Genomic DNA, 20,231 nt, shown 5'->3' with positions numbered 1-20,231 from the left:
AGATCATAGAATCCTGGATAAACACCGTGGCTGTGCCGTCTTTGCCAGCAGTCACATTGCCCAGGTCTCCAACATGCCTTACACGAAAAAAGCATCAGAGGAATTAGGACTGAGCTCTGTCTCACTTAACATCAAGAGACTTCAGGAGCTAAATGACAAACTGAGTCAGACAAACAGGGCGGCTAAATAAGACACTGATAGAGCATTTATCAATGGGACCCACTATGCCAGGTGGACGACGTTTTGGAAACAAGAATTAAGACATTCTAGACACAACTCTTCACCGGCTTCCAGTCAACAGCAGTGTGCTGGGGAGTTGTGGCAGGGGGCACACCACCACTTCGAGGGGTGAACAGTACCAACTGGTCAAAGGCTAGTGACTGGGTTATCCTGTTCATTTTGGGCCTGGCTAAGAAAGCTATGCCTTAGGCCTCTGTTACAATAAATGAATCCTTGTCCTTAAAATTAGTATTTTCCTGAAAGACTCAAGAGAACACAAATGGAGTCTCACGGAATTTTCACTATCAAATGATCTACAAAGCCTCCTGTGTTTCCCAATGGTTTATTCTGCAAGCACTGTTACTCCTGACATGTACCGTGTGAGTTCCCTTTGGCACTTGTATTAGTTCTTTACTCAATAAAGGCTACAAAAGCAAACTGCGTATTCAGTGTCCCCATGTGTCAATTCCTTAGCCCATGAGTCAGCACCTGGGGGCAGGGTTTCTGCTGGAGGGGAGGAGGGCGGGGTAGAGGTGGGGCAGATCACCCAATTATCCCATGTGCAATGTACAGGCAGCGCAGTGAACAGTGACCCCCAGAAGCCACTGCCATCACTTCAGTGGGAGCTGAGCAGGCTGTCACTCACCTCTCTGAATCCTTTGGCCCACCGTGCTTTTTGGAATGAGGATTAAAGTGAGGACCTGCACTGGTACAGCCTATTAATCAAAAAGAAGTAGCTAAATTATGAATCAAAATTCCAAATTAAATTCTAAAAGGAAATTGGCCATTGGAGAAGCTGCCGATCTCCACCATGCTGCCCAGGCTCATTCAAAGCAAGCAAGTGGGCAGCACCTCGGTACAAACGAAATGGGCAAGGAACAGATAGAGACAAGTTCTAATTACTGCCTGATGCTGGTAAACTCACACTCCTCTCTGGGCTTAGGTTTCTTCAAGTGCCCCGTAAGATCAAAGGGCTGAGGCTGGCCCCGCCATGTGTTCTCTGCTAATTAACGTCCTGTGACGACGATTCCAGTTCACAGGAAGCGCTGCAGAGAACACCTCCCCAGCCACACACTAGCAAACAACCCTCCTGTCTGTGGCCTTTGCTGGGTACATATAGGATACAAAGCAGCGCCCTATGTCCTAGCCCTGGCCACTGCAGCCTCAGCTGGGAGGTCAGCACCCCCGTGCTCCAGGGAGCACCCCTCCCACAGGACACGGCCGCAACAAAGGCGGTTCTTTCAGAGCCAGTTTTTTCGTTGAGCCACTAATGGAAAGTTTCCATTGTTTACAGCTGCTACGCAGCCACACACCTGCCCTTGCCAGGGAGAAGACAGGAAGCAGCCCAGTAAGTCAAAGCCACGGGGCAATTGTCCTCCCAAGCAGAGGAAGCAACCCCAGGGCAACCTGAGGAATTTTAGCAATTACTGAAATAGCTCAACCTGCTCATCCGTATTTATAACAGGAACTCAATTATGTCACACTGAAAATAAGGCCCAGCAAAACAGTCAAATTATCATGAAAAGCCTAAACACTGTGTCAGAGCACTCAAACCCGGCCACAGATCACCCCCTGCAACTTAACCCCCATTCTTCAACTTGCTCCCAGACCCGCAAAGTGACAAGGCAGCGCGACCAAAGCATGGGGCTTAAACTTCCCTCAGTCTGTCTTCCGTCCCACAAAGGACCTTGAGCTGGAGGCGTGCGGCTGTTCCTTCAGGTGATGCAAATAAATGCAGCCCGGGTGGAAGCTCGCACCCCAGCTCACGACCCCCTGCGACCACTGCAGAGGGGAAGAAAGCAGCTCAATTCTTTGCTTCCTATGGTTTTCTTGAAGAAGCACCTGAGACCATGTGATCACGCCCTCGCTCGTGGGAAACAGCAACTCCTTTCCCTTCCTTTCTACTCTGCAGTGAAAAACCAGGTTTGTGGTTCTCAGCAGTCACATTAACTTGACTTTTTGCTTAATGTTGTGGGCAACTGTCCTCAGGCCTGTTCACCTTACTGGGTTCTCAGGCAGGGGTCACTCGTAGCACGACACCCACCTTGCGTGTTATCTCCAAACTGATGGACGTGGAATCCGTGCTCGCCCTCGGTCAGTCCTGTAATGGATCCCGACACCTCCACCATGTTCGCCTTTATTCAAAGAAAAGTGTGAGAAGTTTGAGCACGCAAGAGCTTCTGAATAAAGCAAAGAGTAGGATTATCTTTACCCTTCTCCAGCAAGTGGAAGAACATGGACTTGGTAGTCAGAATGTCTGTGTCCAAATCCCAGGTGGGCCACTTCGGGCGAGCGAACCTCCAGCAGGCGGCCTGCGCCCCAAGGGACAGGGCGATTTGATCCACACGCAAGCCCGGGAGCCCTGCACCCTGGCCCCAGTGAGACAGAACCGCACAGAGAAAGAACGGCGCAGGCGGGTGTGCACCTTCCCAGGGACTGACTCCCTCGCAATGAGTGTGCAACGGCAGCTTTTTTAACCTAGATGCTAGCACAAAACACTTCTCAGCACCTCGTTTTCTTCCTGCAAACACTCTTCCACATAGCAAACATACAGAAAGAATGAAAAGAAAAACGCACCCTAATTCCCGACTCTCCAGTAGGAGGGTGTTCTATCAGTTTCCAGGACAGATATTTTTGATGCATAGTCAGAAAATACCCTATTCCACGGTCCTGGGGCTGAGTCTAGCCTAACCAGAAGCACTATTTCTGGAGTCTTTTTAAGTAATCTAGTAAGGATGATAAAAATCTTAAAGCAGGTGAAATAAATCACAGACGTTCTAGCAACGGTAAGGGGTAATGGTACTGCATGGCTCCCTGCGGAAGCCATCGCTGCTACAAGGAGATTTCAGGAGCTAAAATAAAACAGACGCGCCCACACCACATGGTGATGCAGAGACCATGCCTCTGATTTTATCAATAGCTTGTTTTTAAGTGCAAACAGTTACATGAGGTGTTAGCCAGGAAGATAAGACTTTCCCTTGGACAGATAATTATCACAGTTCCATTGTTGCCCTTTATGTTGTTTGAGAAATATATATCATGATTCTTCCAAATATAACCTTTAATTTTGGAAAAGCTCAAACATAACATTATCCCCCAAACACACAGTGTTGTCAAGAGCAAAGAAAAAAGGCAGGTTCTTCCTGGCCTCCACCTAAAGGGTAATGCACAGAGCAGACAAGCAATCCAACAGCGGCTGCCGGGCCACCCCACCAGGCAGGCTGTCACCTCACAGGCTTGGGACAGGCATGGTCCAGTACTGCGCTGTCTGGGGGCTGATTGAGGCTCACTATGGCCATATTTCCAAATATTGTAAGAGAAGCTAGGAGTTTGGAGAAATGGCCCACTTTTAAAAGTTGGAAACTAGGGCCTCCCCCGGTGGCGCAGCGGTTGAGCTCTGGGTTGCAAAGCTGCCCGCGGCCTCTGCGGTGCCGGTTCGATCCCCGGCTGCGGGTCCCACATGGCGTGCAGACCTCTCCTGCCGCCCACACTGCTGCTGCCCACTGCTCCCCTCAGCAGTGTACTTCGGTCCTTCTGCCTGCTCTGCTCCCCGCTCTGGCGAATTCTCTCACCCTCCCGCACTTCTGACTGTGCCCAGTGCTTGTATAAATAAGTAAATAAATAAAAATCTTTAAAAAATAAATAAGGCTCTATCCTTAAAAAAAAAAAAAAAGTTGGAAACTAACCCAAAATTTTAAATGCTCAATAGGCCCAATACAGTTTATTGCCAACTTAATGTCTGATCCCTGAAGAGCTGTAAAGCTGCGCTTCCAAAAGGTCTTCATCGGGTCCAAAGAGCACCAACAAAATGAAGCTTGGCACTAAAACGAGGGCATTCAGGGCAGTCTGGTTCAGAGCCTGGTCTCTGGAAGCCAGCGTGCTTCTCCAGCCAGAGGAAAGGGCTCCCTGAAGCACACCATCAACAGCCACCAGTTGGCCACCTCACAAAGACTTGAGGACAGTTTTATTACAAACACCTTCCTTGCAAAACATACGTTCTGCAGCATTAACGACGAGTATTTCTGCATATATTTTTACAAGGTATGTCTTTGACCATCTCACTAACAAGGCCTATTGGAGGAGCGAGTCTAAGCCACTTTATGGAGAATTCCTGTACAGGAATGCGCTAAGAAGAGAGTTAAATGACCACTTTACGCAAAGGAAACACTGGGGGTCTCCTAACTTCCAAATAGCAAACTCCAGCCTGCTACCCTCCACATGCTGTCGTCAGCTCTCGGGGCGCTGTAGAAACACTGCAGACACCCGAACACGGGCTCGCTCAGGCTGCACCCTGATAGGACTGGTCTGGAGCTAGAGATCTGTATTTATTTTTAAAGCTCCCAAAGAGTCTTCGAGCGCGCAGCACAGTGTGGCCATGGCTAATGAAGACTCAGGAGGAGCAGCTCTGCGAGCAGTCCGAGGAGCCAGGAACCTGGACGTAGGGATGAAAATTTCTGACTTTCAGAAATTGGAAACGAGTGCAAAATTTAAAAAACCGCTGCTTTGCACACCCTCCTAACAAGAGGTCGGTTAGCTCTGGCTTTCGGAGCTTTGTGTGCCCAAGGCCATCACCTCTTGCAACCTGACCGTGGCCCGAGCCAGGGGCGGCGAACGCTCCTGCAAAGGGCCACGGGCGGTCTGCGATCCTTTACCCAGAAACATGGACAAACGGAAGGTGGAGCGGCAGCCGGACGCGGAGCCCGGGTGCCTGAGGGCTGCGGGCCCCGCTCGCACAGCCCAGCGCGGCAGGACGCGACGGCGCCGGCGGCCCCGCCACCCGGGTCGGCCGGGGCTCCCGCCAGCCCCGCGCAGGGGCGCCGGCCACCTCCGAGGCGCCGAGCCCGCGCCGAGGCCCCAGGGCGGCCGCCGGCCTCGCGCGCCCGGCCCTGCCCGCCCGCCCGGCCGCCCCGCGGGGCCCGCCCGGTGACTCAGCGCTTCGCGGCCGCGCGCGTGCGGGGGGGGAGGGGGTGGGGGGGGCGGGCCGGCCCCGGGCTGAGCTCCGGGCTGAGCGGCGGGGGCGTGCCGGGGGCGGCCCGAGGCCCGAGGCGCAGGCCCGGCCGCCGCGGGCGGGCGCGCGCCGCCGTCCCGCCCCAGCCCTTGCCTTCTGCTCGAAGTGGATGGTGCCCTTGACCGAGCCGTCGCCCTTCAGCACGCACACGGCCTTGGTCGCCATGACTCGCGGGGGCGCGCGCCGCTCCGGCCGGGGACGACGGACGCGGTGGCAGGAAACGCCGACGCAAGCCTCGGCGACCCCGCTACGGGCCTTTTATAGCCCGAAGTCTCGCCCCGCCCATACTGGGCTCGGCCAATCACCGCCCGCGCGCTCCGCGGCGGTGGGGTCCGCACCGGGCCTCGGGCGCCGGGGGAGGGCGGGGCCGGGGGCGGGGCTCGGGCAGGGGCGGGGCTCAGGGGCCGCGTGGGGACCCTTGAGCTGCGCGTCGCCGGCGCCCGGCGCATCGCGCGGATAAAGCGCGCCGCGAGGTGGGAGGCGGAAGAGAGGCCGGGCCCGGCCGAAGGGTGTGACCCGCGGGTGGCGGCGCGCGAAATTAGGAAAATGAGGTAGACGTGGCGTACCTGGCTGGATTTGTCATGAGATATAACTGACTCTTCTTGTAACTGTCTCCTTGCTGGGTCAGCAGCGGGCCGGGGCCTTGGTGGCTTTCATCTTGCGCTGCTGTTTTTTGGGTTTCCAAGGCTGTGGGAAGACGGTCCGTCTTAGTCCCCCCCACCTTCACTTTTTCCTCCCTGCGATTTTTTTTTTTTTTTTTTTGGTTCTTTGTACATAGAGTCACCTGTGTGGTTAGCAGAATTCTGTGTTCTTTTCAAATAGTCCCTAGTCGGCAATTCCACTATCCGAAAAAACGCCAGGACCTCGGCTGATTGAATTGCAGCAATTGGCAAATAGCCCTGTCTTGAGTAATTCTGATGCCCCAACACTCCAGGAGAAGGAGAGCGTGGGGACGTGCTTTGTGATAACCCTATACCCTCCTAGGAAAGTAGCTCAGGAACATTTAATGAAATGAACAGCAGTAGAATCTACATTGTAGTTTTTTTTTTTAAATATAAACATATCTTTATTTGCGTGCTCAAATTGTCTAAAAAGATGTACAGGGGACATATCCTCTTAGAATTTTTTTCCTAGTGAACATGTATTTATCTGCCACAATCAATGTGGCTTAGAATGAGAATCCTACACACACACACTTTTGTTGGAGAAATATTCGATAGTTTAATAGACATTGAGGGGCAGTAGGGGGAGGGTGTAGGGGCACAGAAGGGAAAAGAGTATTTTTTCACACACACACACGCACACACCCCACAACTGAGTAACAGCTGAAGTGGTGGAACTGTCTTAGGAGGAAGAGGTGAGGTTAACTTAAACTGGAAGTGTGCATTAAGCTTGCCAGCAGGCATTTAAAAACAGGGATGGCTGTATTTCTGACTCAGTGGGTCTACTGGAGGGGGGGGCAGAATTTGCATTTCTAAATTGTTCCCAAGTGGCAATGATGCTGGTCTGGCAGCCCCTTGAGAAACCTCTGACTTGTGGGAGATTTTCCTGCTCTGTGAATGAAGTATGTGCGTTGGGGGCAAAAGCTGGAGCTATTAGACTCAAAAGCAGAGGTGAAGAATGTGTGCTGAAAGAGACTTGAAGAAAACCGGGAGACTGGAAGAGGCCAAGAAGGGACAGACCTAAAGTGGGGGTGACCTCCCCCTGCTCTGATTCATTCACGTTGTACGGTTTAAATCTCCTTCTCCCCAAGACCTCTTTCAACTTCCCTCCACTGCTCAGTAGAGAGGATTGAGTGTGAGGCCTGCAAAATAGTGAGGCCTGATCCAAGGCTGATGTGAAACAAGAGCAGAGGCTGCTCAGACCACATGGGGCTACGATTTATTTCATTGATTTAGACCCTGGGACTCCAGTGTCTCTCTGTCAGAGACACATTTTCTGTCACCCTCTAGAAAATTTACATATTTGAAATTTTGCTCGTTGCAGTTATTGCCATGCTAGGCAGTTGCATAAATGTGCAAGAAGCAGCCAAAGGACCTTTGCCCAAGGCCAGAGTTTCTCTGGGTTCCAGGAAGTGAGGGTTAAATTTCGGTTCACCGTGAGAACTTGCAGGCCAAGCCACCCAGAGATCCAAAGAGCCGCCCCGGGACAGGGAGTTGGTCACTTGAGATATTCAGACAAACCGCTTCTTGTTTGGGAGGAGGAAAGGCTTAATACCCTGCAGGATTAAAGACCCCTGAGGTTCATTCTTAAACCATCCTCACACCTGGCCAGCCGGTTTCTGGCCTTGGGTCTCACATTTTTGTTGGCATGCACTCTGCCCTTTATGGAGCTCTGCTTTTTGGATCTGCCTGTCCATCTCTACACAAGAGGGAAAGATACCCATAAAAATCCAAAATAAAATTCTAAGACACCCATTTCACTGGTCAGTGCAAGTATGGCCGTGAAGCCCACTGGCTGTCCTGCTGCTGACCAGCCTGCAAGCAGCCATGCACTGGGAGGAAGGCGAGGGCTGACTCTTCTCCTGGGGTCTCTAAGAGACAGTGGGGTTCTTGACTCTGGGGCTCTCAGAGCTCATCAGCAGGGAGATGATGGGGTCTGTAGTCTGTACCCCAGAGAATGGGTGTCCTCCCCTGCAATTCTCTCCCTCCCTCTCTCCTCCTCTCCCGCACCCCCTGCATCCACCCATTTGTGTGCACCAGGGACTTCCCCAACCTTGACAGACCTGAAGGGGTCCTGGAAAGAATCCTGGCTGCTGGCAGGCTCCTGTGGGGCACTGTCACCCAGGAACTGAACAGGCCCAGCAGGCCCTGGGTTCCACGTGAAGCCTGGCTGGCAGGTGGTCTGCAGTTTGTCCTGGTTGAGTCCAGCAGCTTCCAAGTGCACAAGGAGCTGGGTCTCCAGCTCATCCAGGAAGGCTGTGTGGAGGCACTTCTTGGGGCCTCGGAGGGTGGGGGAAGGCCACCCTCACTTTAGAGGGCCCCGAGCTGTCCCTGCTGGAGCCACATGTCTCATGGAGGCAACAGTCTGTGGAACCGAGAAGGAGCTGCCATCCTGAACCTTACCCCTCCTCCTTCTGGAACAGGGTTAAAGAATTTAAATAGGAGACCCCAACAGTGTGTGTCCACCTAAGGCTGGATGACTCTACCTCATACTACTGACATTGGGGGCTGGCTAATTCTTGGTTTGGGGGGCTGTGCGTTGTAGGGAGTTTGGTAGCATCCCCAGCTCCTATCCCCTAACCTTCATCCCCCCAAGCCAAGACAGCCAAAATGTCTACAGATACTACCAAGTGTTCCCTGGGGGCTAAAACTGCCCTCCATTGAGACTCCCTTCTCTGGAACACGCCTGAGTACCCAGGATCCAATAGCCCTGAAGCCAATGTCCAGGGCCTGGATGGGTTAACAGAGGGCTGTGCCAGCCTGGAGACACACCTGCCCACAGCCCTGCTCCACTCTGCATGGAGCCAAGGGTGGGGGAAGGAGGAAAGACCAGGGACGGGCACTGGACCTCATTCGACTGCCTTTTTACTACCCACCCAGCTCAAGGAAGTCCAAAAAGTCCAACTGTGAATCTGCCTTCCAGGTCTTGTGCAGACATAGTTGTTAAGCCAGCAGGATAAGATATATTTGCTCTCACCGGCTTATCTTCATATATATAGCAGTTAATTATTTGTCCTGTGGTATCCATTTGTGTTCCTGCCACCCACCCCACAAGGTGGGGGAGTAAATAGGGAAGGCCTGTTCACTTCGACCTTCAGCGTCTGTGATCTTGGGGTACTCCTGCCCCATAATCTAGTCACAGTTTCAACTCTAATCTGGGCATGTGCTGCAAACTTCAGGATGACTGGAAGATGTGGGTATGTCATTTTGAAAACTTCACTGTCTTACTAAGCTGATCCCTTTGAAAGTCATTATCTCCAAGAAGTCAAGAGAAACCTAAAGTAGCTTGGATTGTCTTGAGCCCCAACATGGATGGAATCTGACATGGAATTTATCTGATTTTATAGAGAATGGGGGACAGGTGGGGTAAGAGTCTCCAGGTCAGATTGGGCTCTGTACCCAGGTCTAAGCTGCTTGCAGTTGTCACTGGGGTTCCAGAGAATGAAAATCAGTGTTTGGGGACCTCTTAGTTAAGGGCGAGCTAGGAGATTCAGGCTTGCATCTCTGTTCTTGTCCTCTTTCTCAGGACTCATTTTAAAATCACATTTTGTGTGAATTGTAGAAAATACCCGAATCCGGGGAAATCGAAGCAAAGTACAAAGAAAGTCTTTTTTAAAAGCTAAGAAACAAATACAGTAATGACTTGGAAGCAACTTAGACAGGTTAACAGTGGTATTAGCGTGTCCTACCTGCAGGTATTTCAGGTTGGTGAATCACAAGAACCGGAAGCTCGTGTCAGCAGGCACCATAAGAAGATTTATTAGAACATAGAAACATAATGTATCTGAGTCATCATTGAAAATTGGAAAAGTGTAAAAATTAATTTAGTTTGTGAGGAAGCGGGAATGAACGACCTGGGATGAGAGATGTACACACTGCAGCGGAGAGTTAGGCCAGTGCTTAATCTGGCAATCGTCTGTGTCCTAAACTGTCAGCAGGGCCTGCCTGGGCGCCGGCTCCCTGGCCCACTGTACTCTCTGGCAATTCTCTCTGGACTCAGCTCTCATCAAAGGCACCAGTGGCTATTGGCATGGTTATCAACGCAGGCTGAATGTTAGAACTAGTTGGGGAATTCTTTTTAATCTCCAAATGTATATGTTTAAACTAGAAATGCACTTTATATTGCTGTAAGGGAGGCAAGAAACTAACAATGGTTTCCTCTGGGTTTGGGCTGCTTTCCTGAGTACTTTGATCATGTGAAACACATAGTCTTTATTTGGCTAGACAAGTACCAACCAGGTTTCTGTTCCATGTGGTCAAAAGCAGTGTCTCCAATAGAGATGAGAAATGCCAGGAGAGTTGCAGAGGGAGTGGCAGCAAGATGTTCAGGTGGCAGAATAGCCCAGCACGTGGGGTGGTCTTGGGGTGAGAGCCAAGGCAGAGAGACTGCCGGGAGATGTGATAGGAGCTGGCCTAAGGCTGCGACTGGAACAGGGAGAGATGGTGGGAATGGAACCCCCAAGACTAGGCACTAGGCGCTAACTAGACACGTGGGGTGAGAGAGGACAGCAGAGGTAGCTCCCAGGTTTCGGGCTTGGGGGACTGGGTGCATGGTGGTGCCATTTATCATGGGAAGCAAGTGGAGGGATAAAGGGTGCAGCTCCAGACAGGGTGTATCTGGGGTGCTGGGGAACCTTCGAGGAGCCAAGCTGGATATGTCCAGTGAATGTCAAGGTCACTTTGAAGTGTGGGTTCCTAGTGTCAAGCTTAACATACATGCCATTGAGATTTGTAAAGAAGAGACAGCGCTGTATCTCCTTTAGGGGATAGCACCATTTTCTGATCTAGTTGATACTAATGTTTGCCGAGGTCTGTGAGTCAGCTGCTCTAAATGTAACTCAGATGAACTTCAGATAGCATCACCTAGGCCTGTCAAAACACCAGCTGCCAGTCCAACACCCAGAGTTTGTTTCTGTTTTTCAGAACCCCCTCTACGCGCATGGAGTGTAGGTATTATAAAATTCACCCGTTGTGATTGTACATGTTGGAGTTTTTTTTAATCTACATACCTGGCATCCATTCCCCAAATGCAATTTTAGAACATTTCCCCCTGCCTAACAGATTTCCTCAGGCTGGTTTTTGCTTAATCCCTTTTCCCATCCCAAACCCTCAGCAGCCATAGACCTGCTTCTTTGTCTACAAATGTGCTTCTTCAGCATCTTCTCACTGATGGAAGCTCTAGTTGGTTAGGGCTGCTTACCTGAGTACTTGTCCTACCTGCAGGTCTCTGACGTCTAGATTCTCTCACCCAGCAGACATTTTTGAGCTGAATCCCCATGTGGCGTGTCTCGCTCAGTTCCTTCTGCTGCCTAACTAATCATTTGCTACATGGATAGACCACAAAATTGTTTTTCCACTCACAGGTTCATGGACGTTTGAATCCGCTATGGCTTGAAGAGTGTTCCATCTACAATGCATATGTTCAAGTCCGAAACCCCAGTTCCTGGGAATGCGACCTGGTTGGAAGTGAGGTTTTACAACCGTAATTCATTAAGCTGAGGTCATCCTGGACTAGGCTGGGCCCCTCAACCACTATGGCTCCTGTCCTTACCCAAAGAGGAAACCTGGACACACACGCACAGGATAAGGCCAGGTGAAGGTGAAGGCAGAGAGCGGCGTGATGGGTCTCCAAGGACCATCAACGACAGCTGTCACATCCGAGAGGCTAAGGGTGGGGCTGGAACAAGGTGTCCCCTGCCACTCAGGAGGAACCAACCCTGCCAGCACCTTGTTCTCTCAGACTTCCAACCTCCAGGCAACAAACATCTGTCATGAGAGCCACTCTGTGTGTGTGTGTGTGTGTGTGTGGTGGGGTGGGGTGGGGGCTGATTTCCAGTTCTGAATGAGCAATACTGCTAAGAACATGGGTCTCCATGTCTCGCTGATGCACAGTTCCACTTCTACCCCACTGAGATGAGCTTGTGGTTCTTGTCCTTTGTTCTATGTGGTTCTTGTCCTTTGTTCTATCGCTGTAGCCTAGCACACTGCATTGTGATGTTTATAAGCCTTGCGTTCCTGTCATAAATCCCGCCTGGATGTAGTATATGTTCTTTTGTAGGATGTTAAACCTGGCTTCTTAAGATTTGGTTAGAGGATATTGTTCTATAATTTTATTTTCTTGAGATGTTTTCATTTGATGGAAGGTGAATACTGGTCTCATTGAATAAATTGGGAAGCATTTCCTCTACTTTCTGAAAGAGTTTGTGAAGGATAAACATTATTCCTCTTTAAAGGTTCAATAGAGCTCACCAGTGAAACCATCTAGCCTAGAATTTTCTTTGTGCGAAGATTGCTCATTACTAATTCAATTTATTATCAATAATCTATTCAGATTTTCTATTTTTTCTTGAATCAGTTTTGGTAATTGATGTCTCTCATAGAATTTATATCTTTATTTTAATTTTTTATTTAATTTATATCTTTCATGGAATTGATCCATTTGAACTAAATTGTCTAATATGTTGGGATTGGTTGTCCATAGTGTCTCCTGATAAAGCTTTTAATTCCTGTAGGATTGGTAGTAGTGTTGCCTCTTTCATCCCTAAATTTGGTCATTTGTGTGTTGCTCTTATTTTCTTGATGAATTTAGCTTTGTAGTTGCTAAAATTTTGGTCACCTTTTCCAAAGAATTAACTTTCAGTCTCACTGATTTTCCTATTGTTTTTGTATTTTATAGTTTTTCCATTCCTAATCTAATCTTCATCACATTTTTCCTTCTGCTCACCTTTCATTTATTGTGCTTTTCTTAATTTCTTGGAAGTGGATGCTTTGTTTATTGATGTGAGACCTTTCTCTTTTTCTTTTTCTTTTTTTCAAGATCTATTTATTTATGCATACAAGAGCTGGGGTACAGGCCAGAGGTGTGGGGGATGAGAGGATTCACCAGAGACAGAGTGGGGAACAGAACAGGCAGACTGACTGAAACACACTGCTGAGGGGAGCAGCAGGCAAGACAGGAGAGGTCCGCTGCGCCATGTGGGTAGCTCTCTGGCCAGCCAGGGATCGAACTCGTGCTGTAGAGGCTGCGGATTAATTCATAGTGTGGTGCTTAACCCCTTGCGCCACCAGGGAGCCCCCTTTCTCCTTTTCTGGTGCACATGAATAGTTACATTTCCTTCCAAACCCTTCATAAGCTGCATCCATAACATGATATGCTGCATTTTCATTTTCATTTCATTCAAAATATCCTTTAATTTCTCCCATGATCTCCTTTTTGACCTAATGGCTATAGTAAGTGTAATGCTTAAACCTTAAAATATTTGGGGAGGGGCTTCCATGGTGGTGCAAAGGATTAAGTGTCAGCACTGTGAGACAATCCGCAGCTACTGCAGCACGAGTTCGATCCCCGGCCAGGTAACTGCCCACATGGCCCAGCAGACCTCTCCTGTCTCCCCCACTGCTCCCCTCAGCAGTGTATTTCAGTCAGTCTGCCTGTTCTGTCCCCAGCTCTGTCTCTGGTGAATCCTCTCACCCCCTGCACCTCTGACTTGCATCCCAGTTCTTGTATGCATAAATAAATAAATCTTAAAAAATAAAATAAAATATTTGGGGATTTCCCAAATTTCTTTCTGTTTTTGATTTCTAACTTAATTCTGTGGTGAATTCAATAAAGATGATTGTATGATTTCATTCTTTTTAATTGTATTGAGACTTATTTTTTGATATAGCATCTGATCTAATCTAGAGAATATTCCACATTCACTTCACATGAATGTGAAGTCTGCAGTTGTTGGTGAAACTTTGCATGCCTGTAAAAAATCCCTCCTGAATGTAGAATATATCACTAACTCATCTTATGAGTTAGGTTGCATAAGTTGATGTGCCTTTGTTTTTTTTCTCTCACCACCAACCCCTACACCCCTTTGATCCTTTCACCCTCGTCTGCCCTCTTAACCTCAGAAAATCACTCCCTTATGATGGCCCACGTTTTTATAAGTGTTTCACTTTATTGAATTATCTGCTATATAAATATCCAATATTTGTCTTTGTCATTCTGACTTGCCTCGTTACACACAGTTCTCTCTACTGCTCCATTTTGCTGTAAATGGCAACATTTCATTTTTCCTTAGGGCTGAATAGTATCCATAGTGTGGATATACATCTTCTTGATCCAACTAATAGTGTTTGTTTTAAGTCCTTTTTATCTTCGCTGCTTTTCTATCTAATTTTCCATCAGTTATTGAGAGTGGGGTGTTGAAATCCCCGACTCTTGAACTCCAACCACGCCAACTGTCCCTTAATTCTATCAGTCCCTCAGGTTTATTTCATACTGTTGAGGCTCCATTATCAGATGTATGTATATTTATAATTGTTGTGCATTCCTGATGTATATCATTGTATTGTCATTATGAAACACTGTCTTTGGCTGTAGTAAAATCTCTTGAAGGCTATTTTAGCTGTCATGCTTATAGCCAGTCCAACTCTCTTTTGGATACTTTTTGTAGAGTATGTCTTTTTCCATCTTTTCACTTTCAGTCTATTTGTGTATCTGAATATGAGTGTGTCTCTTTGGGTTTTGCTGTTTTCATCCAATCATAATATCTCTACTCTTTAATTGGGATATTTAGACTTTTCACATTCAACATCATGTTTAGATTTACATTTGTCATTTGCTGTTTACTTCCTATCTGTCTTCCATCTGCCTTATTTCTCTATTTCTCTTTGACTGTTTTCTTTCGTGTTACATAAATATTTTTAAAATATCTTTTCAATTCCTGTTAATTTTTTTTTTTACTGTTTTTACATGTGTTTTATTAGTGGTTGCTATATAGATGATAACACCTTTTCAAAATTAGTTGAGATTAATACTAATTTAATTCTGGTAAATTACAGAGACTTTGCTTCAGTATAGTTCAAATTTCTCCCATCTCCTATGTGTTAACATTTATATATGGTATAAACTCTACAGTGCGGGCTTATAATTTTTGCTTTACATAATCTTTTGTCTTTTCAAGAGAAGTTAAGGAAAGAAAGGAGGGAAATGTATTTGTAGAGTAATTTATGTTAACCCACATATTATATTAACATATATTAATATATAATAAGATGCAAGTATATTTTATTATATTAACCCATTTCCAGTGCTTTTTGCTTTGTCCTTTGAATTCAAGTTGCCATCTGATGTTGCTTCCTTTCAGTCTGAAGAACTTCTTGTATATCTTTTGAAAGGCAAGACTACCATCACCTCCACTGACAATGCCACTGGGCATTGCTGTCACCACTGTGAATTCCCTTCACCAGGAAGATATCTTCGGGCCCCGCCCTGGCAGAGCCTCCACACCCACTGGGCAGGAGGGCAGGGAGGAGTCCTCCACAAAGATGTCTCCCTCTTCTCACCCAAAACTCGGCAGTTTTCAAGCACAAGCACTTCTCACAATTTCACATGGTTTGGTTGATTTCCAGAGCACAGAAATGGTTGTTCTGGTAAATCCCGCCCAGTTCAGGGTGCTTTCTAGGGAGAGAATGTGCTGACTTTCTACTTGGCTGAGCCAGAACACCCTTGTCCACTCCCCTACCCCTCACATTTGTGATCCTTTAGACCTGGATCGCAGCTGCAGAACTGACATTTAATGAGCCCTCATGAGTGCAACCGCTCTGCAGACCCCTGCTTCGGGGCACTCCAGCTCCCGTAGATGAGAGACACCTCCTCAGATAGGAATTCAGGGTGAGCACACCTAACATTTCGTTTCAGACTTGCTCCCAGGAAGATGGCACCTACTCAAGCCAGTGAGAAATGTTTTTGTGGTAGAAACTTTTGCTAGAAGTAAAGGTGACTTGATAGTTTTGTTAACACAGGGTTCAAGAGAAACCAGTCATGTAAAAGTATCTGTTCTGACCCCATCTCATTCCCCATCAGCATCAAAAAGACAGGGCAGGTCTGGGGATGCTTCAGCACATCAGTCTGTGAGAAACCCCACCATCATTTTATCAGAAACGCCAGACCCTTCCAGACCAGGATGTTCATTCTCCCAGAGACCCTTCCTCAGACTGTGGACAACTTTCTGTCTCCTGCACAAATGCTGCCTTACCTGCTCTCCCACTTGGAGACGGACCCCCTGCATCTGGAGGACAGAGGTCAGGTGTCCATGGAGAGGGCATTTCCTGTCCAGGTGGTGTCCTTGGGGCCCTGGTTGGCTTCTGCTGTAGAGCAGGTGGCCCAGTTAATTCTATTTTTGGTGGGGTTTTTTTTTTGGCCCAGTTAGTTCTGGACCTGTGACAGCTATAGTGTGACTGGTCCCACCACTGTCATCTCTCTCTCATCACCAAATCCCACCTCTTTGCATTGGCCCCAGTTTCTAGCTGATCCACCAGTCAACTCAACTCTCACATCCCAACAAATGGGCCCACAGTGACCTGGAGGTGCCTTTGTGCTAGACACATGCTACATGATGCTCTTCACGCTGCCTTCCCCTGGTACCTCTGCCACACCCTACTGCCCTGTTGCCCCCTCCCCTGTTGAAGTGTCTTCAGAGGGTGCCTCTCAGAGTCTGGCCCGTCCCTCCACCTCCTATTGAACACATGTCTCTGGATCCTCAAGTTCACAAGTTCTTCCATCGCTATCTAGAAGTTTCTACCTCAACTCTCAAAGCTCACAGAGGGTAAGTGAGGACCCCCAGGCTCACCCCACCACTTCCTCTAAACCTCTCTCCTTTTCCTGCTCTTGCCACATTATTTAGGAAAAGGCATTTCACTTTCTCCACCTTGGAGAGTTAAAACTTCAGCAGTGTCTGAACCCACTGGAGGCTTGTTAGAGCACAGATGACTCAGCACCATCCCCAGGGTGACCCCAACAAGGCTGGAACCTGAGGATTGTGCATTCTAGCAAGTTCCCAGGAGAAGCTGGTCCACTAACCACATTTGAAGAACCACAGATCTGCCTACTGCCCTGATCTCTTGCTACCCCTGATTTATAATAAAATTTTATAATCTTGTAACAAGGATTCACTGTCACCTTCTCTCTCCTCCCCACTCTCCACCTCTGAATTGTGTTTATTGAGGTAACTTGATTTACAACACTATTTCCGGTGCACAGGGTTCCAGCTCTCCCAGTGAATGTTGTCACACAGCGCCCGCCAGCGAAGTCCCGTCCATCCTGCACCACAGTCCACCGGGCCCTCCACCCTCTGCTCCATTCTCCCCACCCTTCCCTCCTCTCCTCTGGGAGCCTCATTGCTGCATTCAGATTTCACGGGTTAAATGGTTTTTTTTTTTTCCTGTTCCTTTGCTTTCTTTTTCATATTCCACGCAAGTCAAATCATCTGAAAAATTGTCCAAAATTGCCTTTCTCCTTCTGACTTATTTCTGCTTATCATACTTACTCAGACCCCATCTAAGTTGTTTTGGAAGACTCTCCCCTTCATCCTCTTTTTAAAATAGCCGAGCAGTATTCCATCATGTGTGTGTATACACGATGCTCTTCACGCTGTACATGTAGACACACACACACCACATCTTCCTAATCCACTCATCTGTCTTTGGATGCTTGGGTTGTTTCCATAACTTGACTGTTGTAATAGTGCTGTGGTGCACATAGGAGTGCATTTGTCCCTTTGAATTAATGCTTTTGTGTTCTTTGGGTAGATATCTAGAAGTGGAATTGCTGGATCATTGTTAGGGGGAAATGATGTCCTGAGCTAATCCCATACAGGCTTTGTGGACCCCACCCCCACTCCAGACTAAAGCCATCAAGACATTGGGAAAGACAAATCCCATCACCACCAAAGGGAAGGTGGCTGGGACCTGAGGGTGGAGTTGGGCAGCCAGGTTGGGTATAAAAACCAAACACGTGGGCCTTGGGCTGGCTCACTGTCACTCGCCTCCTGGCTTCACGGCTCCTGGTTGGCAGCCAGCTCTGAGTGCCATTTGGGATTCCTGCTCAGTGGATCGGGTAGGACTCATTTAAAACTTTGTCTCCCACTTTTCTCCCTGAGCTGTACATTTCCTCATTTCCCTTCCCTTGTCAATAAACCTTTTATGAACCTTTCGCGTGTGCCTGCAATAGAACATTGGATTGATAAGTCCTTTTTAAGCGCACGGGTGAGGACGCACAGTCAGGCACCCCGTTTTGTATCAGGGCTACTCTATAACAATATGGAAGATCTATTTTTAATATTTTGAGAAATCTCCATAGTGTTTTTCCACTGACCGGTCTACCGTCCCCTAACAGTGCTTGTTGTTTCTGTCACCAGCGCTTGTTGTTTGTGGTCTTTTTGATATGAACCGTCTCACAAGTGTGAGGTGGTGTCTCATTGTGGCTTTAATGTGCATTTCTCTGATAAGTGATGATGAATATTTTTTCTCGTGCCCATTGGTCACCTGAATGTCTTTTTTGGACAAGTGTCTGTCTAGTTCATCTGCCCATTTTTTGATTGGATTTTTTGTTTTCTTTCTGTTGGATTCTTTGTAGAATTTGGATATTCAAATTCTTGTCAGATGGATAATGTGCAAAAATTTTCTTGCATTCAGTAGGTCGTCCTTTTGTTTTAATGGTGACTTCTTTTGCTGTGCAGAAGCCTTTTGATTTGATGTATGTGTTTATTTTTGCTTTTGTTTCCCTTGCCATCAAAGTCAGTCACCAGAGACATTCCTAAAGGCAGCATTACGGACTGTTTTTCCTTTGTTGTCTTCTATGCATTTTATGGTGTCTAGCCTTATATCCAAATCTTTGATCTATTTTTTAAATAATTTACGTATATGGTGTGAGATAGTGGTTATTTATTCTCTTAGATGTGGTTTCAACCTATTATCTTCTAAGGTGGGGTGATGCTATTTATTGTACAAACTAGATCACCTTTGATGAAAAATGGATTGATATTAATAATAGCCCCAAGGCCACAAGTGTAGGTGGGACTGCCCTAAGCAAACTAAGATATCTGGTCATCCCCTGCTATGTCCTCAAGATAATTATCTTTGGAACTCAAAGCAATTACTTACTTGTTGTAAGGGTGAACAGACTCTCCTTTTCCTGGGACAAAAAAGGCCCTGGCTCAACCTTGCAGGGAATGTGATTTAAGCAGGAAACAAAAATACAGTTGTTTAATATTGTCCAAACAGTATCCACATCATATGTATTTGAAGTTATCCACTATAGCCCCCAAGAGCCTGACCAGCCTGTAGCCATAAAATCAAGGACGTTTGCATGTTCCTTTAAACACAAGACTCCACCAGCTGGATCGGAAATTAGCCCTCCCCCGAGTCCTTAGCTGTTTCTGGGCATACCCAAAGTAACAGCCACATGTGCCCACAAACCAGAATGTCAGCTGCCGCCTCATGTGGCGTGCTTCTTCCTCTTCTGCCCTGGCTTCTTCCTCTCACCCAAAGAAGTTTCACCTCTGCCACTGCCCATCGTGAGGACACCTGGTTCCATGCCCAGTGTGCTGCTCCAAAGCCCCCTGCCTTCTGCTGCTGGAGCATGGTTGGGTTTTAGGTACAATCTCCCCCAAATCCCTGCTACGCTTTGCTTCCTGGGCCCCAAGTTGGGTATGTTTTGAAGGCAACATCAGTAGCATTTGCTGACAGTGAGGATGTTGTGTACAAGATTTGAGGGATCCAGGATGATTCTGGGGTTTTGTTCCAATGCATGAAGTTATTAACTATGATGGTCAGGGCGACAGTGGACAGAGCACCTTTGACAGAAAAGGTCAGTGGTCTCGTTGTAGGCACAGTTAAGTTGTGATTTCTCAGATATCTACGATAAGAAAGGTAATAAACGCTGCCAGTTGTGACAACAAGAATGAACCTAGAAGGAATTAAGTGCTTAGTGAAATAAGAGAAAGTCAAGCAATACTTGATTTCTCTCATGTGGTATGTAGAGAAAACAAACAGATAGGCTAAATAAAACAAAAATAAATTTTTGGACTGTAGACCAGTGCGTGGTTACCAGAAGGAAAGAGGAGAAGAGTGGGTGAGTCAGGACAAAGTGAACAAGGGTGTGATTTGGACTCTTAGTGGTGAACTTTTAATAAAGTCACATGTTGATTCTCAGTGATGAACACCTGCAACTTACGATGTTCTAATGCAATGTTACGTCAATAAAAATTTAATTTTAAAAAGAAAAGTAATAATGGATAGTAGTGGTTCTTTTTTTTTTTTTTTTTGCATAGAAGAACTGGGGTGTAGGTCAGAGGTGCAGGGGGTGAGTGGAGTCACCAGAGACTGAGTGAGGAGGAGAACAGGTAGATACATCGAAATGCACTGCTAAGTGGAGCAGCGGGCGAGACAGGAGAGGTCTGCTGTGCCAAGTGGGTCAGCTCCCTGGCCGGGGATCGAACTCACACTGTAGTGGTGATAGTGCTGAGACTTAACCCCTAGGCTGCCAGGAAGGCCCAGTAACAGTCCTTAAG

The 20,231-nt window shown here is 47.6% G+C and overlaps 1 protein-coding gene across 1 annotated transcript in view; it reads right to left on the bottom strand.

Moving 5' to 3' along the window:
• Positions 1-5,443, bottom strand: part of SOD1 (superoxide dismutase 1) — a 6,722-nt gene extending 1,279 nt beyond the window's left edge. The window contains exons 1-4 of the mRNA XM_084232365.1: positions 5,321-5,443; positions 2,264-2,354; positions 866-935; positions 1-77 (exon numbers count right to left, since the gene is read on the bottom strand). Coding sequence (XP_084088491.1) covers positions 1-77; positions 866-935; positions 2,264-2,354; positions 5,321-5,392 — 310 coding nt within the window. The 5' untranslated portion in view covers positions 5,393-5,443. The remainder of the gene's footprint in view (positions 78-865; positions 936-2,263; positions 2,355-5,320) is intronic.
• Positions 5,444-20,231: the final 14,788 nt, after the last annotated feature.

Source organism: Talpa europaea (assembly GCF_964194135.1).
Source record: "Talpa europaea genome assembly, chromosome: 4".
Taxonomy (NCBI): Eukaryota; Metazoa; Chordata; class Mammalia; order Eulipotyphla; family Talpidae; genus Talpa; species Talpa europaea.
This window is presented reverse-complemented; position numbering and strand designations above follow the sequence as displayed.